Source organism: Rissa tridactyla, chromosome 1 (assembly GCF_028500815.1).
Source record: "Rissa tridactyla isolate bRisTri1 chromosome 1, bRisTri1.patW.cur.20221130, whole genome shotgun sequence".
Taxonomy (NCBI): Eukaryota; Metazoa; Chordata; class Aves; order Charadriiformes; family Laridae; genus Rissa; species Rissa tridactyla.
In genome coordinates this window covers 118,847,699-118,866,679 of record NC_071466.1, presented here as the reverse complement: position 1 = coordinate 118,866,679, position 18,981 = coordinate 118,847,699, and the positions used below count along the sequence as shown (strand labels likewise).

General features: G+C 38.5%; 1 protein-coding gene across 1 annotated transcript in view; it reads left to right on the top strand.

Moving 5' to 3' along the window:
• Nucleotides 1-18,981, top strand: part of CRYBG3 (crystallin beta-gamma domain containing 3) — a 95,362-nt gene that overhangs the window by 53,641 nt on the left and 22,740 nt on the right. Inside the window, exons 8-15 of the mRNA XM_054189219.1 lie at nt 4,199-4,338; nt 5,698-5,812; nt 7,010-7,045; nt 8,181-8,314; nt 10,135-10,261; nt 14,412-14,554; nt 16,656-16,782; nt 17,703-17,735. Of these exons, the coding sequence (XP_054045194.1) occupies nt 4,199-4,338; nt 5,698-5,812; nt 7,010-7,045; nt 8,181-8,314; nt 10,135-10,261; nt 14,412-14,554; nt 16,656-16,782; nt 17,703-17,735 (855 nt within the window). The remainder of the gene's footprint in view (nt 1-4,198; nt 4,339-5,697; nt 5,813-7,009; nt 7,046-8,180; nt 8,315-10,134; nt 10,262-14,411; nt 14,555-16,655; nt 16,783-17,702; nt 17,736-18,981) is intronic.

Below are 18,981 nucleotides of genomic sequence, written 5' to 3'. Positions count from 1 at the left end.
TCCATTCTCGAGTAATCTTGTAAACCACTGTTTTGCGAGGTGATGAGATCTGAAACAGCAGTTTATAATCTCTGTCTGCAAGACAGTTAGGCAGGGAATAACAGGATTCCTTGTGGACTCTCCTTAAGCAAAGCTTTTTGTAATGGGAATGTTCACAGTATTACACGGAGGGTGTGTTTCTTTTTTTTGGTGTGGTTTGCTAGGTGAAAAGAAGTTATTAATTCAAGCAGTGGCTACTTTGTCAGATGCCATGGGAAGACACCTAGTAGCTTCAGATTGTATCATTGGCTAGTTGGTATTTTCAGGGCAGTAGTAATTAATTTCCTTAATATTACTTTACTTTACTACCAGCCCTGTTGAGTTCTGTAGTTTGGTTTGGTGGTGATAGGTAGGAGCAAAAGTGGTACAGAGCACGAGAACTGGGAGAAAACTATGAATGGATAAAAAAGGCTGGAGTATCAACAGAGAGTAGATTTAAAAAAAAAAAAAAAATGTTGCAGAAGCTGACACGTCCCAATGATAAATTGTATATTGAAAGTAAGATGCATGTCTAGACTGTATTAGCAATCGTGTGAATACCAGAACTAATTAGGCCTGGTTTTCAACAGGCTCTTCTCTCATCATTATTTTGGCTTTAGCTTAAGAAGTCAGACTTAAGTAATTCTTTGTCCTGTTTTTGACATAAAGGGCTACCTCATTTAAATAGGCTATTTTGATCACTTCAGTCAACAGCTTACAGCTCCAAGGAGAAGATCGAGGAGTGCTGAAATTACTTAGCCCTGCTGGTGGTGTTAGGGCTATAACCCTAGATCAGAAGAAGGGTAAACAGCTAAGACCACCTTGAGGGGGTTGAAGGCTCTGGTTGGAGCTCTTGGTCAGACTAGAAAAATGTCAGAAGCCACCGAAGAGTAATATTTAATGCTAAGGTCTTGAGGGTCATCTTGACCCTCTTCAGAAGAAGCCTTAACCTTTCTGCTGAGGGGTGTGTCGCTGTTTTGGAATTGTCTTCTGTGCGAGCTAGCGAGAGTATTCCCTGTGCTTTTGAAAACATCTCTGCTCCCAAAAGACCATGAGGGAAGCACAGGCCCTCCAGAATAACTCTGGAGGCAGGAGAAGAGTACTGCAGAGTAAAGGAAGACGGAGTGGGATGCCCGGAGGCTATGACCTACCTAAGCATTGCTGGTTGTGTATTATCATTGGAAATGAACATAACTACCTATGATGTTTGCTGTGCTTTTTATTCTGTTTTTGCCTGACGTGTCAGTAGGATAATGAATATGGCATGAGTTTGGACTGATTGTGATGGGGTGGCAGGGCTGGGGGCGGGGGGGTGTATGGAGGAAACCTTCCCGTTCTGGATCTGTCCTGAAATGCTGTGGTAATAGCTTTGCATGGTAATAGATTTGCATGTGGGTATCTTATTTGAAAATCTTGACGCCTTGCAAATGAAAGGGCTTCGGACTGAAGGACCTAGTTCTAAACCTGAATGCTATCATATTCGTGTGGTTTTCATTTTGTTTCTAAAGGTGGTGGCTTTATTAGGAATGTTAGAGAAGCCTCTGAAAGTAATGATGCCTATTAAATATGCACAGGCAAATATGAACATGCTAGGGCAAATATTTACCAAGCTAAAGTTTACATGCTTAAATTATATAAATTAATGGCATAGTATCTGAGTGTACATCTGCAAATACATAGTGTTCACCTCATACAATAATACTAAATTTTTTCATTTTCTGCAGTCTGCAGACTCATTATTTAAGTCAAAATGTACATTTGGGATTATAAATAAAAGTGCTTAGAAAATATAATTCTTGCTCAAACATGTTATTACCTTTAAAAATAGGTATTTGAATTGCTTTTGACGGAGACCTCAGTTTACTATGGGACGCTTTATGAAAGGACTTTGTGGACTTACTCTAACAATGACAAAAATGCCATTGCAATGAGAAGAGGTTTTTTTATGACTGTCAAAATCTGGCTGGAGGGAGATGGTGATAAGTAGGAGAGATTTTATTGTGAGTGCTTGTGCTTTACCTGCCCTTTGGAGAACTGCTACATTCTTCATCTGTTGAGGGTGGAACCTGCCTCGTAAGCTTCAGAGTCAGGAAAGCAAACTTGAAAGGAGAATACAGACTGGCTTTTTCCAATCTTCAAATGGGAAAAAAAAACATAACCTCCTACTGAATTAAAATTAAAAATACTCTGTCTCATATTCTGTCTGAGCCCGCAGGCAAGCGTACGTTATTTTGCCACTTGTCTAGTCTTGTAGATACTTCGTTTCAGAATTTATCTGAAACCATTATTTGTGGAATACTTATAGGTGCGACTTCTGGTTTTCCATATCAATCTTTCTTGTTGGATTCACAGATTTCAGCCTTCTCATGTATCACGTATTATTAGAAAAAAAAACAAAAACAAACCCTGAACATCAAATAATTCTTAACCATGATTTAATAAGGTACATATATATGTGAAAACTATGAGGAGACTTCTTTTTTTAAAAAAATCTGTCTAGCAATACACTTAGAATTGAGGAACGATGTTCCTTAGCACTTTGCCATAAAGTAGCATTGTACTAAAAGTCTTTTTTTCCTAGTTTTTCTGGTTTTGCTCATCTGAAAATAAAAATTCTGGTATTGCAGTTTTTGTTCTGAAAAGAAATAACATGCATTGTTTGCAAGGCACAATACAGAGGAAATATGAGTTGCCAACACACAGTATACTGTTTTACTTCAGGTCTCATGAGGAAAGTGAAATAATATCCTGAAGCCCATCTATTACAATTGCCATGTTTATTGCTGACAGTTAAATAACTACTGAAAGAAGTTTGCTAACCAAAAAGAGGTGTGTTTCTAGGTGTGGGATGTTACTCCATCATTTGAAAGCTCCACTCAAAACCTATGTGAAAAAGGAGGACAAGCAGGTGGTGTCATGAGATGAAGTGCTATAGCTTTAAGAGCTTTTGTGCCCTGATGCTGGGTTCCTCTGCAAGCTCTTGTGTTTTGACTTTCGAGTCTGGTAGAAGCCACAGGCCATGTGGGATCTCTGTCATGATGTGACCCTGCCGGGGTCCTCAGCAAATCCAGTAACCAGGTGCTCCGGTGAGGGCACCGTCAGGGACAGCTTCTTGTCCCTTTTCTCCAGTGCATATTTAAGGAGCATCTTCCTCCAGCCACATTTAGGACTTCCTGGGTCTCTTCATGCTATCCAAGCCCTCTAGCCTAATGCAAATGGGCCCATGAGTCAGGAGGATAAGGGAAGGGGTGGTGTGAAGTTATCACTGAAGGTTTCCAGCTACAGCTGAGCAAACTCTGTAAGCACGTGAGAGAGCTGCCTTTCACTGTAACAGGAAGACTGTTCTGTAATGCGCTGCTGAAGCAGGGCCTTACAGAAGATCTTCATTGATTCTTGACGTGTTTGAATGCTGAAAAATATTGGCAATGCATTTTATATAAATATTATTAAATTAATGTGGTTCACTAAAATCCCTGCAAATTCTAGAGAAGATCATGTGTTCAATAAGTTGTTCTTCAGCATAGTCTCTATCAATAGAAAACCTTCAGTAAGGTAACAGAGATTGTTGCTCCTTAGTAACAGAAAAACAGCTAAAGTGTTTACTTAACAAAGCAAATATTTTCCAGTACTGTTCTTTTTCTTTCTTTGTCCAGAATGCTGTAGATTTATTTAGCATGACAGAAAATTGAACTCGATATGACTTGAAACCATAGACAGATGCATTACAGAACGTAATTATCACCAAGGGGGGGAAGTGGGAATGAAGTACTAGGCATTTCTATAAAGTTCTAATTATACGTGTGTCATATCTATCTATATGTGTTTTGTGGAAGCACTGTCTTTAAAAAAAAAAAAAAAGTCGGCAGTATTATGTACATAGTTTATCAGTAAATAATGTTGGATCATTTACTTGGAGAGCCTTTAAACAGCTTTCTGAAGGTAGCCTAATAGGCATATATGCATAGTTCTATTTGAAAGTCAGTGGGACTTTACTTCCCTTAGCTTTTCTAAAAATCCCAGTATTCATTTAAAAACCTTCCATCGTATGAAACCAGGAGTTAGATTAGAAAGGTGAGAAGACAGGGGGGAAAAGAAGGAGACATTACTGGTCCTTCCCCCACTGCAATGGGGCAGACTCGGCAAGTGTGGGTAACTCTTACCTTTTGACTTGTTTCCACAGGACTGTGGCGTTCCAGAGGTAGAGTTCTGCCTGGCAGCTGGTGCTACAGAGGGACTTCCTATCTGCATACAGAGTGCAGTTGCCAATTTAGAAGAACTGGATGTTGAGAAAAACCCTTCTATAAGTATCAAATCAGGAACGTGAGTACTGAACACTTTTAATAGCATTTTGCCAGCAGGTAGAGGCGTAACATCATGGGGTGAAAGTCAAGTCAGCAATAGGAACAGTATTTGGGTTTTTGTGGCTACAAATCAGTTAACATATAGTAGATATTCCCAGCTCTACACTTCAGCATTGTGCTATGTGGCCTCCTAGCAGTGGAACCAAATTTTTGAAGGCGTGTTTCCTGTAGTTGCTGGCAGAAGTCTTCTATAATTCCATCTTTGAGTAGCTTTATAAATAGAACAAACAGTTCAGCTATCATTAGCTTTTAGTTCATTGGAGAACAGATAATGTTTCCCTAGTCACCCACCCTGTTATATCTATAACACAATGGCTGAATTCCAAAAAATTAATATGACATCATGCGAGCATTCTTCAAGCTGCAGCCATATCCTGGCTTTCTGGAGAGAGGTGATGCAATATGATTCAGGCCCCTCAGTAGCCTAGAATTTTCCTGTATTCAGCAGAGTAGTCTGTTTCCTGGGTAAATGGCCAGCACTTCACAGTTCCTGAAGTTTGGGAATTCTGTGCCTTTTATAAATAATTCCAGAATGACATTAGCTATTCTGTTGAAAAGAGTCTTGAGTTTGCCTTTTTATGTGAGGCAAGCCTTCCTTCCTGTGATCTCACAATATGCGTATGAAGATTGAGGTGGTGAAGGAATTTAAAATGAAGTTTTGTCTTAGTTTTGATAGAACTTTGTCTAGCTTTTAACTGCTTGTAGTCTCTGTTTGTAGTTTTAAGAAACTAATTTTCTGTATGGCTCAATGCCTCTTCCTCCGTTCCTTATTTGGTCTACTTACCCTGTGTCCAGCTTTTGCATTCAGCTTACTTTTTGATTTAAAACAGTCTGAAGCAGTCTCAGTATTTTTAATCTTCATATTAAAATTATGATAGCCTGCTTTCCAACGGATTGCTGTAAATAATCGTATTTTAATAATTTCCACTGAAAAAACTGAGTGGGATTGATGTTAGAAGCCTCTTAATTACTAAGGTGGCAGTCCTAGGTAAAACTTCATGCAAGTGTCTCATCCTCATTACTGGCATTGGTTTTGTATACTACAGTGTAACAAACTGGCTTCTTAAGGTAAACAAACAAATTGGTAATTTTCTGCTCTTTCGTTCATGTTTAGCTTGGATTGAGAAAAAGTCTCTGAGATCATCTTAGTATTGATGTTGCCAGTGTATTTAAATAGAGCATGGTTTTGATGTACTGGCAGTATTAAAACACATTGTCTAGCTCTAATGAGTACAAAAAGAAAAGTAATTTTAATAAGATCATTGTGTTTGTAACGTATCTGATAATAATAATAAATCCTTTATCCTTATTGTTCTAGATGGCTTGCTTATTCAGACTTTAATTACAAGGGAGAGATGAAGGTTTTGGAAGAATGCGATTCACCATCTGAAATTCCTTCAGCAGATGTCAAGTCTTTGCGTCCCTTAAAAATGGTGAGGACTTCACAATTCTCTAATAGGTTGTGTGACTGCCTTTTTCTACCGTTGTTTTTTCCCACCAAAGGTTTTGATCTAAATATAACTTAGGTTCCAACATCCTTTCAGAGTTAATCCTTAAACACGTAAGACTCCTCTCACACCACAGTGCATTTGCAGTGTTGTAATGGTACAGCATTCGCTTGTTCTAGGGCTTGCTGGGCTCCTGCATCTGCCGAAGTAAGAACACATAGTCAGAGGGAGCGCCTAATTCCCTAGGACGCTTTCCTGGGGAACTGCTGTTGTTGAGGGGAGACCAAATAAGATATAACTGGAAGACTCGTAATTGTCTTGCAATCAACACCAATTCATTAACTAAAAAGACTTTTCAGAAGTTGTTGGTTTTCTTTCTTAATGGTACAGCTAGAGTCTGCTGGGGATGAAAGACCAGGTCAGGAGTGCATTACTGAAAAATAGTAGCATTCCTGTGACCACACATTGCAGAAAAATCTTGGGAGGTGCAGCTAATTTTTGTTACAATAGACAGCACGTAGATCTAAATATGAAAGAGATGTGGAAGGGTATAACACATAATTCTTCTGTATACATAGCAAGTCTACAGAAAGAAAATTTAAGAGCCACAAAGGAATAAGATCTAGCAGCTGTCTTGTTAGTTGCTCATGGGAGGTAGGTGTCTTATTCCCCACAGAACATCATTCACTAACATTTCCAGAGAAAATGCATTTGTTGTATTTGCTCTTTGACCGTAGACGTGAATATGTCAGCCTATATTTTCTTTCTCTCCTATAGTTCCGTAGAGTTTCATCACTTGTGCTTAAGAAACTTGAAATATATGCCACACAGCTTTAAAAGTTATATTTTAAAAATTGGTCAATGTAAATGAATTAAAAAACCACAAAGTAAATATTTGCTTTAGAGTGCTAATAGACAACAAAGGAATAATTTAAAATTGCTTACACCCCTATAGGCTTCTCAATGCACTGATTTTATTTGTAGGTCAGGTTTATGGTGTCCCTGGCTTTTATGAATTATCAGAGTATTTAAACTAGTTTTTGATTTGGCCAACACTGAAGATGGTGAATATAATTACAAAGGCTTTGTGATCTGATAGTACTGTAAAATACAAGTCAAAACATCACTAAGTTTTACATAAATGCCTTTTTTTTTTTTTTTTTTTTTTTTCCTTCCCCCTAGGGTGGACTAAAGGTACAAATGCCAATGAATGTCAAGGTAAGCACTGAGGACACTGACAATAAAATATGAGCACACTGGAAATACAAAACCTTTGTTTAGACTGTTCTCTTTTTGTTGGGCACGTGATGTTTGATTAAGTATTCAATGTTTGCTGCTGAAGGAAAATGCACTAATACTGTCAAGTCCACTTTCTTGCTAGTGTTCCATGAGATTAAAAGTAGTAGTAGTTTGATTTTTATGTATTAGGAGAATGGGAGTTTGCTATAGAAAAATTGTAAAGCTTTTACAACATAAAGTGAGTTTTTCTGGCTGACGTATCAGTCACTGTAATGGAAAGGGGTCAGGAGAGATTTTTCCATTTAATGTATAAAGTGAAAAAAAAAAAGGGGGGGGGGGAGGGGTGAATTGGGAGGGGAAGGAAGGGGGCAGAAATAGAACCCTTCCTTCCTATACCTGGTCCCAATACAAGAGCCATGAGTGAGACCGTGACCCTTCTGTGACTTAAGAGCAGAAAGCTAATCCAGTTATTGCTCCTTTTTCTCTCCTTTTTCTATTTCTCCATAAAAATGCTAATGCTTTAGGTAACTTAATTATACAAATGCATGCAAGACTCAGGAATTTTTCTAATAAATATTGCAATAAATATTAATACTATTAATAGCAGATCTGTGTGGTTTTGTAGATGAGGAATCCAGGGGGTGTGTTAACTGCAGTAACTGAAATAACTTAAGCAAAGTACAGAGAAAGACCTCTTGTCTACTTTTTGAGGGGTCAAGCTCAATGTGTCTAGCTGTGACCAGGTAAGATTCACTGCAGGCTAATATACACTGCCCATGCATAGGATTACAGGATAAATCACAGTCACATAGCTCCAGAGTACATTTATGTATATAGAATTGTGTGAATAAGTATCCTTCTGTGGAAATGTCTGCAAGTAGCCTGAGAAGCCTGTCTAAATCCAAATAGGGTGTCTTCAGCTTCTAGGGTACTCAAGAATCAGAAGGGCTGGGGAATGCAACCCTGAATTTTCTTCATAGCGGTGGCTTGTTTGGGCGTGGGAGGGAGAGGAAGGTGTCTTTCACATACTGTAGCAATATACACCCCCAGACTTTCAAGTCTGGCATACTCATATTCAGGGCATACTCAAAGCGTTGTTCAACATGTTTTCTAGATAATAATATATGAGAAAACTCACTTTGGAGGGTGGTCCAGAGAGTTTTCAGAAAACATCGGTTCTGTGCCAGCTCTGTTCGGTAGTGAAGAGGAGTTTCAGGAAATTGGATCAATACGTGTAATTGGTGGAGTGTAAGTATATTTCACTTTTGAATTTATTTACTTTAAAATAGTAAATCATAACTAAATGCTAAGAAGTGCTGACTAAGGGGTGTTTAGAATATCTCACTGTAAAATATTTTGAAAATAAAGGAATATGTATTTCTCTTGTCAATTATGTCTTGGATAAAATAACCTCTCCATATGGCTTATTTATCTAAGGGAATATAGGAGGGTAAAACTAAGTGTGAGGGAGATGTGAAGTCAGTATTTGCCTTTTGGATGCCAATAAACTAGGCCACTTTGTTCCTTAATGACAGCATTCATACAGAGCTTTAATTTATATTGCTTTATACTTCTGATTGTCTCTACTTAATTCACTGAAATGACTTTAGGGTAGGTGTGGTCAGTCTTCAAGTTGACATTTTAAATGCCTCTGAAATCTGTAAACTGTTTTATTGTCTTAATGGTTTTCCTTTGCCACCTGTTGCATGTTGTCTAGAATTAAGAATCCACCCTTATTTTCCTTTCTTGAGGCCTCAGATTGATTTTCTGTTGCCCTATCCCTCTGTCATACACACACACACACAAAAGGGGCTGTGTGGCACAGTCCTTGGGTGGACTGCTCACAACGTAGGCTCAACTCCAGCTATTGTAGAGAGCTATCGAACTCATGCATTGTTCTTTCAGCCTCTCCCAAGGCCCAGCAGGGTAGGACTGTTTGAAAGCATGCAGGATGGTTGCTTCTGCCAAAATGCTTAGCAATAAAATAGTTTTCAGAAACGTTAATTTTTTTCTTAGGGGATTTCACTGTTAATACTTCGGTATAAAAATTCAATAATATGCCTCCTTTCAGGCTGTTGTCAGAATCCTGCAAGCACTAAATTCAAAATAAAAGTAATTGAATACTCAAATAATCTATTCATAAATACATTATGTATTAAGCTATATGGGAAGCCTCAAATTACTAAAAATCATCCTTTCTTCTCTTGTGGTGGCTTTTATTTTTAACACTGTGGTAACTTACCCAGCTGAATTAATGTAAACCAAATGATATTAAAAGTAAAGCTCTTCCTGCCTGCCAAATTTCAATGCTGACAGAATTTGTACAGCAGTTCTAATACTTACAAGGGAGTTTTAATGAAAGAAATGTTTACAAGAAAGAAAGGAGGGGGAAGAACTTTTTCAAATTAGAATACACTAGAACTTTCAAAGTTGATGTGGAAATGCCTTCTTTTAATTGAGTCTTACCTATTTGTTCAAAATACTTTCAAATTTTTTTTCCCTTAATGCTAAAATATATTCCACGTACAAGATATTGTATATATTCAACTCATATGTCTATTCATATCTATGTTTGTAGATTAGAGCAGGAAACAATATAAGCAGATGAAATTTTGTTCTGCTGAAACCCATTAATTTTGTCACCAGCTTCAGCGAGGGTGGCATCTCATCTGTTATTAATACACTGAAGAGATGTACTGTTTGTTTTTTCTCATTGACAATTGGTGGTTTACAGTGTTTTGGCCACTAGATGTGTACTACCTTCTGTAGTACCAAATATTGGTATTGGGAATAGGGCTGACTGAGAGGAGGTACATGGAGAAGCATTACACAAATCAACTGTTGTTGGAGAAAGAATCACATGGTAGGATTTTGATCCACAAAGAACACTTGATGGGTGCCTGTTGTGATTTCAAACAAGCATTGCTTTGTTTGTTAGCTGAGTCCGTGATACTCATCTTAGTGTTTTTAGGATGTTCTCTTCCCCTTTTATTTGTTATGGAAAAATCACATGTGCAGTTGTTCTGCTTTTAGTTATTTCTCTTTCTTTTGTTGTGTGGCTGCTGTAGATGGGTTGCCTATGATAAGGAACGCTACAAAGGCCGTCAGTACTTGCTGGAGGAGGGAGATTATGAAGACAGGCACTCATGGGGGGGAACTGACAGTGTCCTCCTGTCTTTCCGGTTCCTTCAGGCTGTAAGTACTCTTATGAATTTCACACAAATTATGCACAGTTCAATACCTAAAGAACAAGGTTATTCTTCGTATGTGGTACAGCTGTCTTGGGTTTAGTCATTCCAGTTTTGCCCAAGTTCATTCTCATTCTTTTCCTACTTGCTGAAATTTAGACTGCACTGTATACATTGTAAAGGAGAAGCAGGTTCTAAATAGCCTTTGTAAAGTTCATACAAAGAACGTATCATGCAGAATTCCTTGTCTACCTGCCAGATTTTCCAAGTATCTCACTTCAGCACTTCAAGCTGTTTGAACCTCTAGAACAGAATTTTCTTAAAAGCTTAACATGCATAAGTGTACAGTGTAGTTCTTTATTAAAATAAAAATAGCTTTTCAACACAGCAGCTGTTGCAAGCCTTAGAACAGCATTACCCTCTGTCTCTGTGATTTTTGTGCCAGAAAATTTTGGCAGTAAAAATAATCATGGTGAAAAAATCCCTGCTACTAAAATGTGTTTAGTGGGGGCAAAGATGAAATAATAATAAAAACTATATCAGAGTCCAGTATTGGAAGCAAAGTTAGACTTTTCAGTGATGGGGGAACATGGGATTTGAACTTCTTTATAATTTTCTTTGGTTTGGATTTTTTTATTTGCTTGTTAGGGTGTTTGAGGATTTTTATTATAATAGGAACTTTGTTAGCTCTAAATACAGCTGCAAAGAGTGGCTCCCTTTGACAGTTAGATTGTTCACTCTGAGATTACTCAGTCTTGTATACTCAGATTACTCATCTCCTCATTTGAGGAGATGTGATATTCCATAGCCAGGAATGTTGTGAAGTGTAAACATAGGCATTTCAAGCAAACTCATTGTCTCAACAGTCATTTTTTTTTTAAAAATAAAAATATTAATGCAAAATCAAAAAGGCCATGCTTAAATTCACAATTTGCGGTTTTCGTTTTATGAAAGGCACCTAGAAAAACTATATTTATAATCAGTATCTATCATATAACTTAAAATAAAGATAGGAGAATAAACTGAATTGAAGAAAAATGTCCTTCACTGAATAATTTATTTTCAGGTTTCTGAGAAAAACAGGCAGGAATTTTCTTTTAACTCCTCATTTTCAATATCCAGAATCCTATTCAGTTACTGACTAATTTTAGTTTTTCATTCTTTTCAAGCTGTACATAGGATACTTGAGTAACTCTGGCAAAGGACATAATTACAAGCTTAAAATTGAGCACGTGCCTAGCAGGGATGACCTTCGCTGTGTATGCATGTATTTGACTCACACCTAGAACAGTCAGGATGCTCAAGTCATTACCGTTTTAAAAGTATATATAATTTGCACTCATATATCAACATATAGCATTCAAATTGGCATATAAATACGTATCAATATGTATGCATTGATAATAAAAGTGTAAGTAATACCTTTCCTCAAATTGTAGCATAACTAAAGGCAGTGAGCTAGTTGCCAATAAAATGACTAACGCCACTGGCATTTTGTTGTTCTGCTTGACCAACAGATTGCCTGCCTCTCTCTGATGTGCAATGCATAGGTCAGTGTTTAGGCTTGCCATATGCTCCCTTCATGACTTTGCATATGATACTTAAAGTCAGGATTTAGTGCCAAACTCTTGTTTCGAGGGGACCTGACCAAAAATCCAAAACTAATTCTTTGTGCTTAAGGCCCCTCGCTGCACAGGGGGGTACTAGCTCTTCTCCATAATCTCAGAAATTCTGTCAGAAGTGTGGTGAAGCTTGTGATGGTCTTGGACTCTGCGGAGGTGTTCCTGGATATCAGGTCTTTATTGCTCTTCCCTAGAAATTCTGTTTTAGTCAGATGAATTCAAGAGTCTCTGTAGAAGATTAAGGACTTTGTGAAATGTAGCCAAGTTATATTATTCATGGTCACCTGAGGTAGGGAGTGGAGCTGGGCATTGACCTTGCTCTTTATATGTACTCACCAGTGTGGTCTCAAATAGGGGCCAATCCAGCTAGACTTTTTTTTTTTTTTTTTTTTTTTTTTGGCTCGGGCATAACACCAGGTGACCTTGACCACGTTGGCTTAAAGGCCAGCCTGGACCTGAAAACAATTTAGCCTAGCTCACATGGCATGAAGCTGAAGCTAATGATCCCTGTGTACCTGAGTCAGCTCCAGGCAGAGTCGGATCAAATGTCTTTGTGCCGTGCTCCCAAAGCAGGGAGCATGGTGCAGAAGCACGTAAATGGCTCTGTAGAGAGCCAGGCTGGGTATAGTGTGCCTCATTAGCCTGTGTCAGTACTGGCTCTGTCGATGTGGCTTAGTACTATGCAAAACTATTTAGATGTTCCTGTGCCACAACGCTCAACATGACAGGTTCCACCAGGGCTTATTAACGCTAGGAAAATCCAGCCTGTGTTTCTGTACGGATACCAGTGACTGCAGTTGAGCTGAGGCATGAATTTAATTTCCTGACAAATCAGAAAGGTTAGACATCACACACAAAAGAGGGATTGTTGCAAGTCACCCCTCCCCACCCACCGCGGAAGATGTACATGCAAAAGCTTTTGGGTTTTGTCTGTCTTAAATATTTCTGCTGTGAACAGTCACAAGCTCTAATGTGGGGATTCAGGGAGTATTCTGAAAGCAGCAACAGAAAGGACCTGTAGAATTTTATTTTCCAGCATACTGCCAGCTCTGTTACCGGCATCTATACTAGACACATTTGGAGTCAAATACAGGGCTTGCTGCTGAGGACACACAGCAGTTTGTACTGTGTGCTGGTTTGGGGGACAGTTGCGTCTGCTTCTTTTCTGCACTGTCAAATGAGAGGATCTGTGAAGCTGGGGTTTGCCCATGGCTCTCGTGATGAGGGAAGGAGCAAAGCTTCGGAGACTTTTTCAGTGGAGCAGAGTGTGTTGCTTTTGGAGCTTTCCTGCGAATGTTTTCAAGTCTAAAATGATTTGCCTTGGTCTGAAGTCCGTTTTTAAGTATTTCTCCTGTTGCTTATTGTAAGAAAAGCTGTAGTGAAAATTTAGGGAGGTAAAAATAATGGCTGAATTTGAAACCGGTTTTAAATGTGATTACAATTGTCGATATACTTCAGTATTTTAAATTTATTCAAAGAAACCATGTGCAGATTTGATCTGAATGGCTTTTTGGTAACTCTGAGAAAGTCCTCGATTTGGGACTGTTAAGCTGGTTTTTATTTGCACTAGAACTGTACTAGTATTTTTTTTTTTCCCCTCAAAAGTAGTCTGAAGCTGCAGTTGTTAATGATGATTTTGCCAAAGGCCTGATAATCTTTTCTCTTTTTTGCAAGATTTGCTTATTTTCAACTTACTATAACATTGCTGAATGCTTCAGAAACACTGAAATTGAATGGAGTTCATGCTTTTCATTAAAAGTTAAAGGAATAAAGTGAATAGATTGTTGTTTTTTGTTTTCCCAAGCAGTGGCTGAACTGTGTGCTTAAAAGTGATAAGTGGTTAAAAACTTGGAGATTTGAAACCAAATTCAAATGATCTGAAGCTGTGCAAGTAATCTGGTCAAGCAACTATGCTAGCTGAAAGCATAAAGCAATGTCAAACAGCTGTTTAAGAGAAAACATGACAGTGTTGCGTGGGATTGATTTTATAGCTATAGTGATTAATCATACAATGGATATATCCAAAATCTACAAACCCCTTCTGCTGGAAAGGTGATCTTGCCCAGTCTTTTCCCCTCCATTATTGCCTTGTCACTGGGAAGGGATGAGGAAGGAGAACTTGAAGTTAAAAACTATAGTCATGGTAATGCTTTGTGTAGTCATTTTTGAAGCTGTTGGAAGATCAATGCTAAATCCCCAACCCTTCTCTTTCCCACACAAGCGTCTTTGCACTCTCAGTCATCCTCTCATTCAGTAGAGGGAAAGGATGGTGCTCAGGGGCAGCAGGTTCTTCCCCTCTTCAGTGGAAACCATTGAAGGCCATGTCAGTTTGCCAGGCTTCCAGCTAGGCAGTGGTCAATGCCACACTAGTCAATGCCAAAATATCCTGTAAAGATCCACACAAGGGACCCAAGTCCCTTCACTGTTTTATAGAATGTTGTCTTTCAGGCTACATCTCTTTTGCAAAATGTTTTATGTTGTTTAGTGTCACTGAGCTGTGACAGCCTGTCTTCTAACTCCTGTGCTCCCTCTTAGGATTTCATAGAGTCATCAGTGGCACTTTTTCAGTCTGATGATGAAGATGGGAAAGCATTAGACATCATCAATGAAGAAATCCCTGATTTGGAGCAGGCTGGATTTGGCCCAGAGACAAGGTCGATTCTTGTGAGAAGTGGAGTGTAAGTCTACTGAAATATATGGATGGAAGTATTTTTGTGCACAGTTGGGTTTGGGTACATCTTTTGACAGAATATATTTCACATGCTACAGGTGGTAAACAATTGGGGGAGAACAATGTTTTTTTCCGTTTCCTTGGTAAATGAAAGAAAAAAAAAAATAAATCTTAGTTTTCTCTAAATCTCATGCCTACACCTTGATTTGGAGCTGGGCATTCTTGTTACTAGAGAAAAGCTTGTGAAATTCCTCCAGAGGTCACACAGACTCTAGTTTCATGATAGGGGAGCTTTGGCAGTGGTACAGAAGAGGGATTTAAGGATGTTAAGATGTTTTGAGACAGGTGAAGCCTGTACAGAAAGGCTGAGGTGTGCCTTATTTGTAATAAAGTCAGGCTGCTGGCACTGAAAATTAAAATATGTTTTAGAGAACTAAAAGTAGAAAGTTAACCCAACAGGTGTGGAAGAGTACCCGGTTCAAGCTGATAACAGCCTACAGGGTGGACTTGGCTAACTTTCAGTGTGCTTATTATGAAGTCCAGGAGGAAAATAAACGGCACAATTGCAATGAAGAAGGAAGGTAAATTAGACTGCCTGCAATGTCTGTTGATGGACATGTGCAATATTAACTGGTGGAGCAAGGACAAAACTTAAAAGTGCTAGAAGGCTAAAAAGTATTATGAGGGAACTAGAACACTTGGCGTGAAATAACAGCTCTGATACAGCAGAAACTGCAGAGATTCACAGGAAGGATAAGCAGACGAACTAGCAGCTCTATAGGAATGATACAGTAGGCTATTATAGGCAAGGGTGCGGTATATGAAGAATGATACCAAGTGCTAAAACATAAAATACATTATGGGAAGAGAGTGCTATGGGATCATGTGGGTGGAAATTCCAGCCTTTAATAGCAATTTTAAAAGTGCAGTATTAATATTGTCATACCTACCCTAATGGTGATATGGGTCAGCGACAGTTAAGTGAGACTAAAAAAGCTTCAAACTTAGGACATAGTGGGGGATTTAAACTGCTCCCGTAGAGACTAGATATTAATGTCTCATGAGGATGAGATGCAAGGATGAAAGGCTGGGAGGCTCGATTTGCAGAAGACGTGGCCGAGGAGGGACGCAAATGGGATCTGCAAAATCATGAATGTGGTTGACAAGCTTAATGCAGCAGTGTTCAGAATCCTGCATGACAACAGTTGGGGGATGCTTTACAGAACTAGCTGAAGATTGCTTTAAAACAGGTTTAGAGGTGGGGAGCAAAAAGCCTTTCTTACACCGGAGGCAGTGAATTTCTGGAACTCTCGGCTGAAGGAGGCTGTGGTCGCAGATAGCGCTAGGAGGTTTAAAAAAGCTTTAGACAAATTAGTGACAAACAGATTCATAAATGGGTGCTAAAAGGGCTAGGAAAGGAGACGCCTTCTAATATCCCTAATATAACAGTCCCGGATGCTGGGCGACTAAGGAACACACCACCGGAAGTGGCTAAGTTAGTGATGTCTCTCTAACTAGCTTCCATATACTTCTGCCACTGCCAAATAGCATGTACAGGGCTAGAGGCACCCTTGGTCTCATGGAGTTGGGGGTTTCTTTCTTCTTAAATTGCAACAGGGAAAGCAGGGTGAGAGAAGCTTGAATGGCGAATCATTGCAAGTTTTTCTTTATCTTATCAAGGCTTCCTTATTTACTTCTCTTTCTTCTTACACCTTTTTTCTTAAATCCAACTGGAAAAGTTGGAAGAAAGACCTGTATGATGGGGGTTTGCTGATCAGGTCAAGATTCCACTGAGAGAGATTCAGAAACTTTCCAATTGTGTGTCTTTTCTCTGAGCTTCAAAGCAAGGCATCATCTCATGCTGAATGTATATTTGGCAGAAAGGCAGAGACCCAAAGTTGTATGTTTATCAAAGCAGTGTTTGCAAAGTAAAAGCAGAAAATCAAGTATGTGACAAATCATGCATGTGCCTCTCATTAGGTTCAATGTTACACTATCTGTCAGATGGACTTATCAAAACTCTAAGGAAAATGGTTCTCATTAATATTTTCATCAAACTACACAGAAAAATGTGATGTTTTCAGTTTAATTTTTGTGTCATTCTCCAGGTGGGTCGCATATCAGCAGAAATATTTCTGCGGAGAACAATATGTATTGGAGAAAGGAAAATATAAGTGTTTCTTTGACTGGGGAGGATCTAGTAAAATCATCATGTCAATTCGACCTATTAAGTTGGTGAGTTACCAGAACTTGTTAAGGAGAAAACTTAAAAAGGAATGTGAGCTTTGGAGTTGAGAGCGTACAATAATGTTATAATGCAGGCTGTGTCTATTTACTTGGAAGCAATTTAAAGACCCCTGTGAATGACATAATGAGTCTGTTCAGGATGGAGACTGAAATAGATACTCTGGATCTTTCAGTCAGTTCAGAAGATTGTCAGGGAAACCTCATAAGAAGAACTTCCCTTTAGCACACTGCATTAATGGAAAGAATAACCTCGCGTGGAAAGATTAATTTCCATTAAAACTTATACATTTATAATGCCTAATTAATAATGGATATAAAAAGACTTGAGAATTTCTGGCCTATATTGTTTTTGTATAATTGAGGTATTATTTTCTTTTGTTACATTTATGCTAAATATTTATAATATGTATACTGAATGAAGACAGGAAATATTTTTAATCTGTTATTAAATCCAAGGTAGTGCAACTTGGCCAAACAGATTAGTGCCGAAATGTCAAAACCCTAATGCAAAACAAAGACAGTCCTCAGTAATAAGTATATAATAAATGATACTACTGCACTGAAAATAGGAAAGGAACATTTAACCTTATCATGAAGAGCATGTGTTGAAAGAGGCATCAGAGCCTTGTGTTGTTTTTAATTCTTTTTTCAAGAAATAGAGTCAAAAATAACACATAGACTCTAATCCACAGTACATGAACTAATTAATGCTTATGCAAGTTCTCTGTGTGGAAAGGCACTGAACAGTCAGGCAGGTAGTTGTGAGCGTAGAGGCCAAGAGCCTGGGAAGTGTATTTTTCTCTGCTCTTGAGTTCATAATTAACAAACTTCAGGAACTTGTCCTCTAGGAAATGAATTGTAATTAATTTTATTTCTTTATATGCATGTATATATATTTATTATTGCAGGAACCGCTTGGAACGAATGAGCCTCCACATTTGGTATGTTGACATTATATAATAGTCTCTAGTTCTAAACTATATTTAATAATTAAATACAGGTAATCTTGAATGTCATGTTTTGTTACTTCAGATGATACCTCAGTATTATCATCTCCATACAGCAGATCATTGATGGAGGAAACGGGTAGATGTATAAAGGTTAAGTTTGCTAATGCTTCTCCTAGCTTTATTCCAGATCATACCCTTGAGTATTCTGTCCTCAAAAATGCAATCAGTTCATTAGGTTTTGAGTGACTTTGAGTCTCTATAGCTGTTTATTTTCCTCTTCCTTCTCTCCCGTTTCTGGAAACTCGCTGTCATGTGCATTCATCCTTCTCTTTGTGGCATATTTTCTTTCCATTATTTTGCATTTTATCTGGTTTGTCACTGTCTTGTTCACGTATGAGGTGAAGAATAAAATGTAGACTGCAGAAGATTGAACTACACTCTTCAAGCCTACACATGCATCAACAGAGGAAGTTGGGCTTTTAGTCTAGGCTTTAGTCTTTGCAGTCTGCTTTTCATAGTCTCCCAAGCACGTATAGCCACTCCTTAAGGAGTAGGCACCACTTGCTCTGTGCTTCTCTTTTCCTCATAGTAACACATGAGCTTAACCGAACACATCCTGATTATAATAAATCTATGCTAAATCTCTTCTACGATACATGCTGACAATTTCCTTGAAAGTTGTGTCTAACTTGGTGACAACTTTAAAAGAGAAAGCGGTCCCTATAATTCCCTTCTGGTCTCAAGAACATGTTAGTTTGGGCTCTTTACACTTTTGGTTCTTATCTTACAAGGTTATGTTCGATTACTGTACCTTTGTGATATCTTTCTAAAACAAAAACCTGCTCTAAGTGTTTGTGCTCCTCACCAAGCACGGTCTGTGTCTCCTGCTGCAACATTCTGTCCCAACAGGGCTCTCCTCCATTCCTGCGTTAGTTGTTTGATTTCTCTTTTTCTGTCCTGGAGTGTGCTGCTAGCATGGGTGATGCTGTAAGTGGTTAGATTGCGCTCTCTCTGACATGCTTTTAATTAAGCAAATTTGGAAAACTTTATTTCAAGAAACGTGACATTTTTTCAGACAGAAGAGACTTTAGAGCTCAATGGTTCTGTTTCAGAAAACTTAAGTATTTTGTCATCTGGACACAATTGTGCACTTTCTTGCTTGGATGGGTATAGTAGCCATAAGCGCGTGGGAAATAAACACATTGTGTTACTTAGCAGGTTGACCACACCCTTCTTT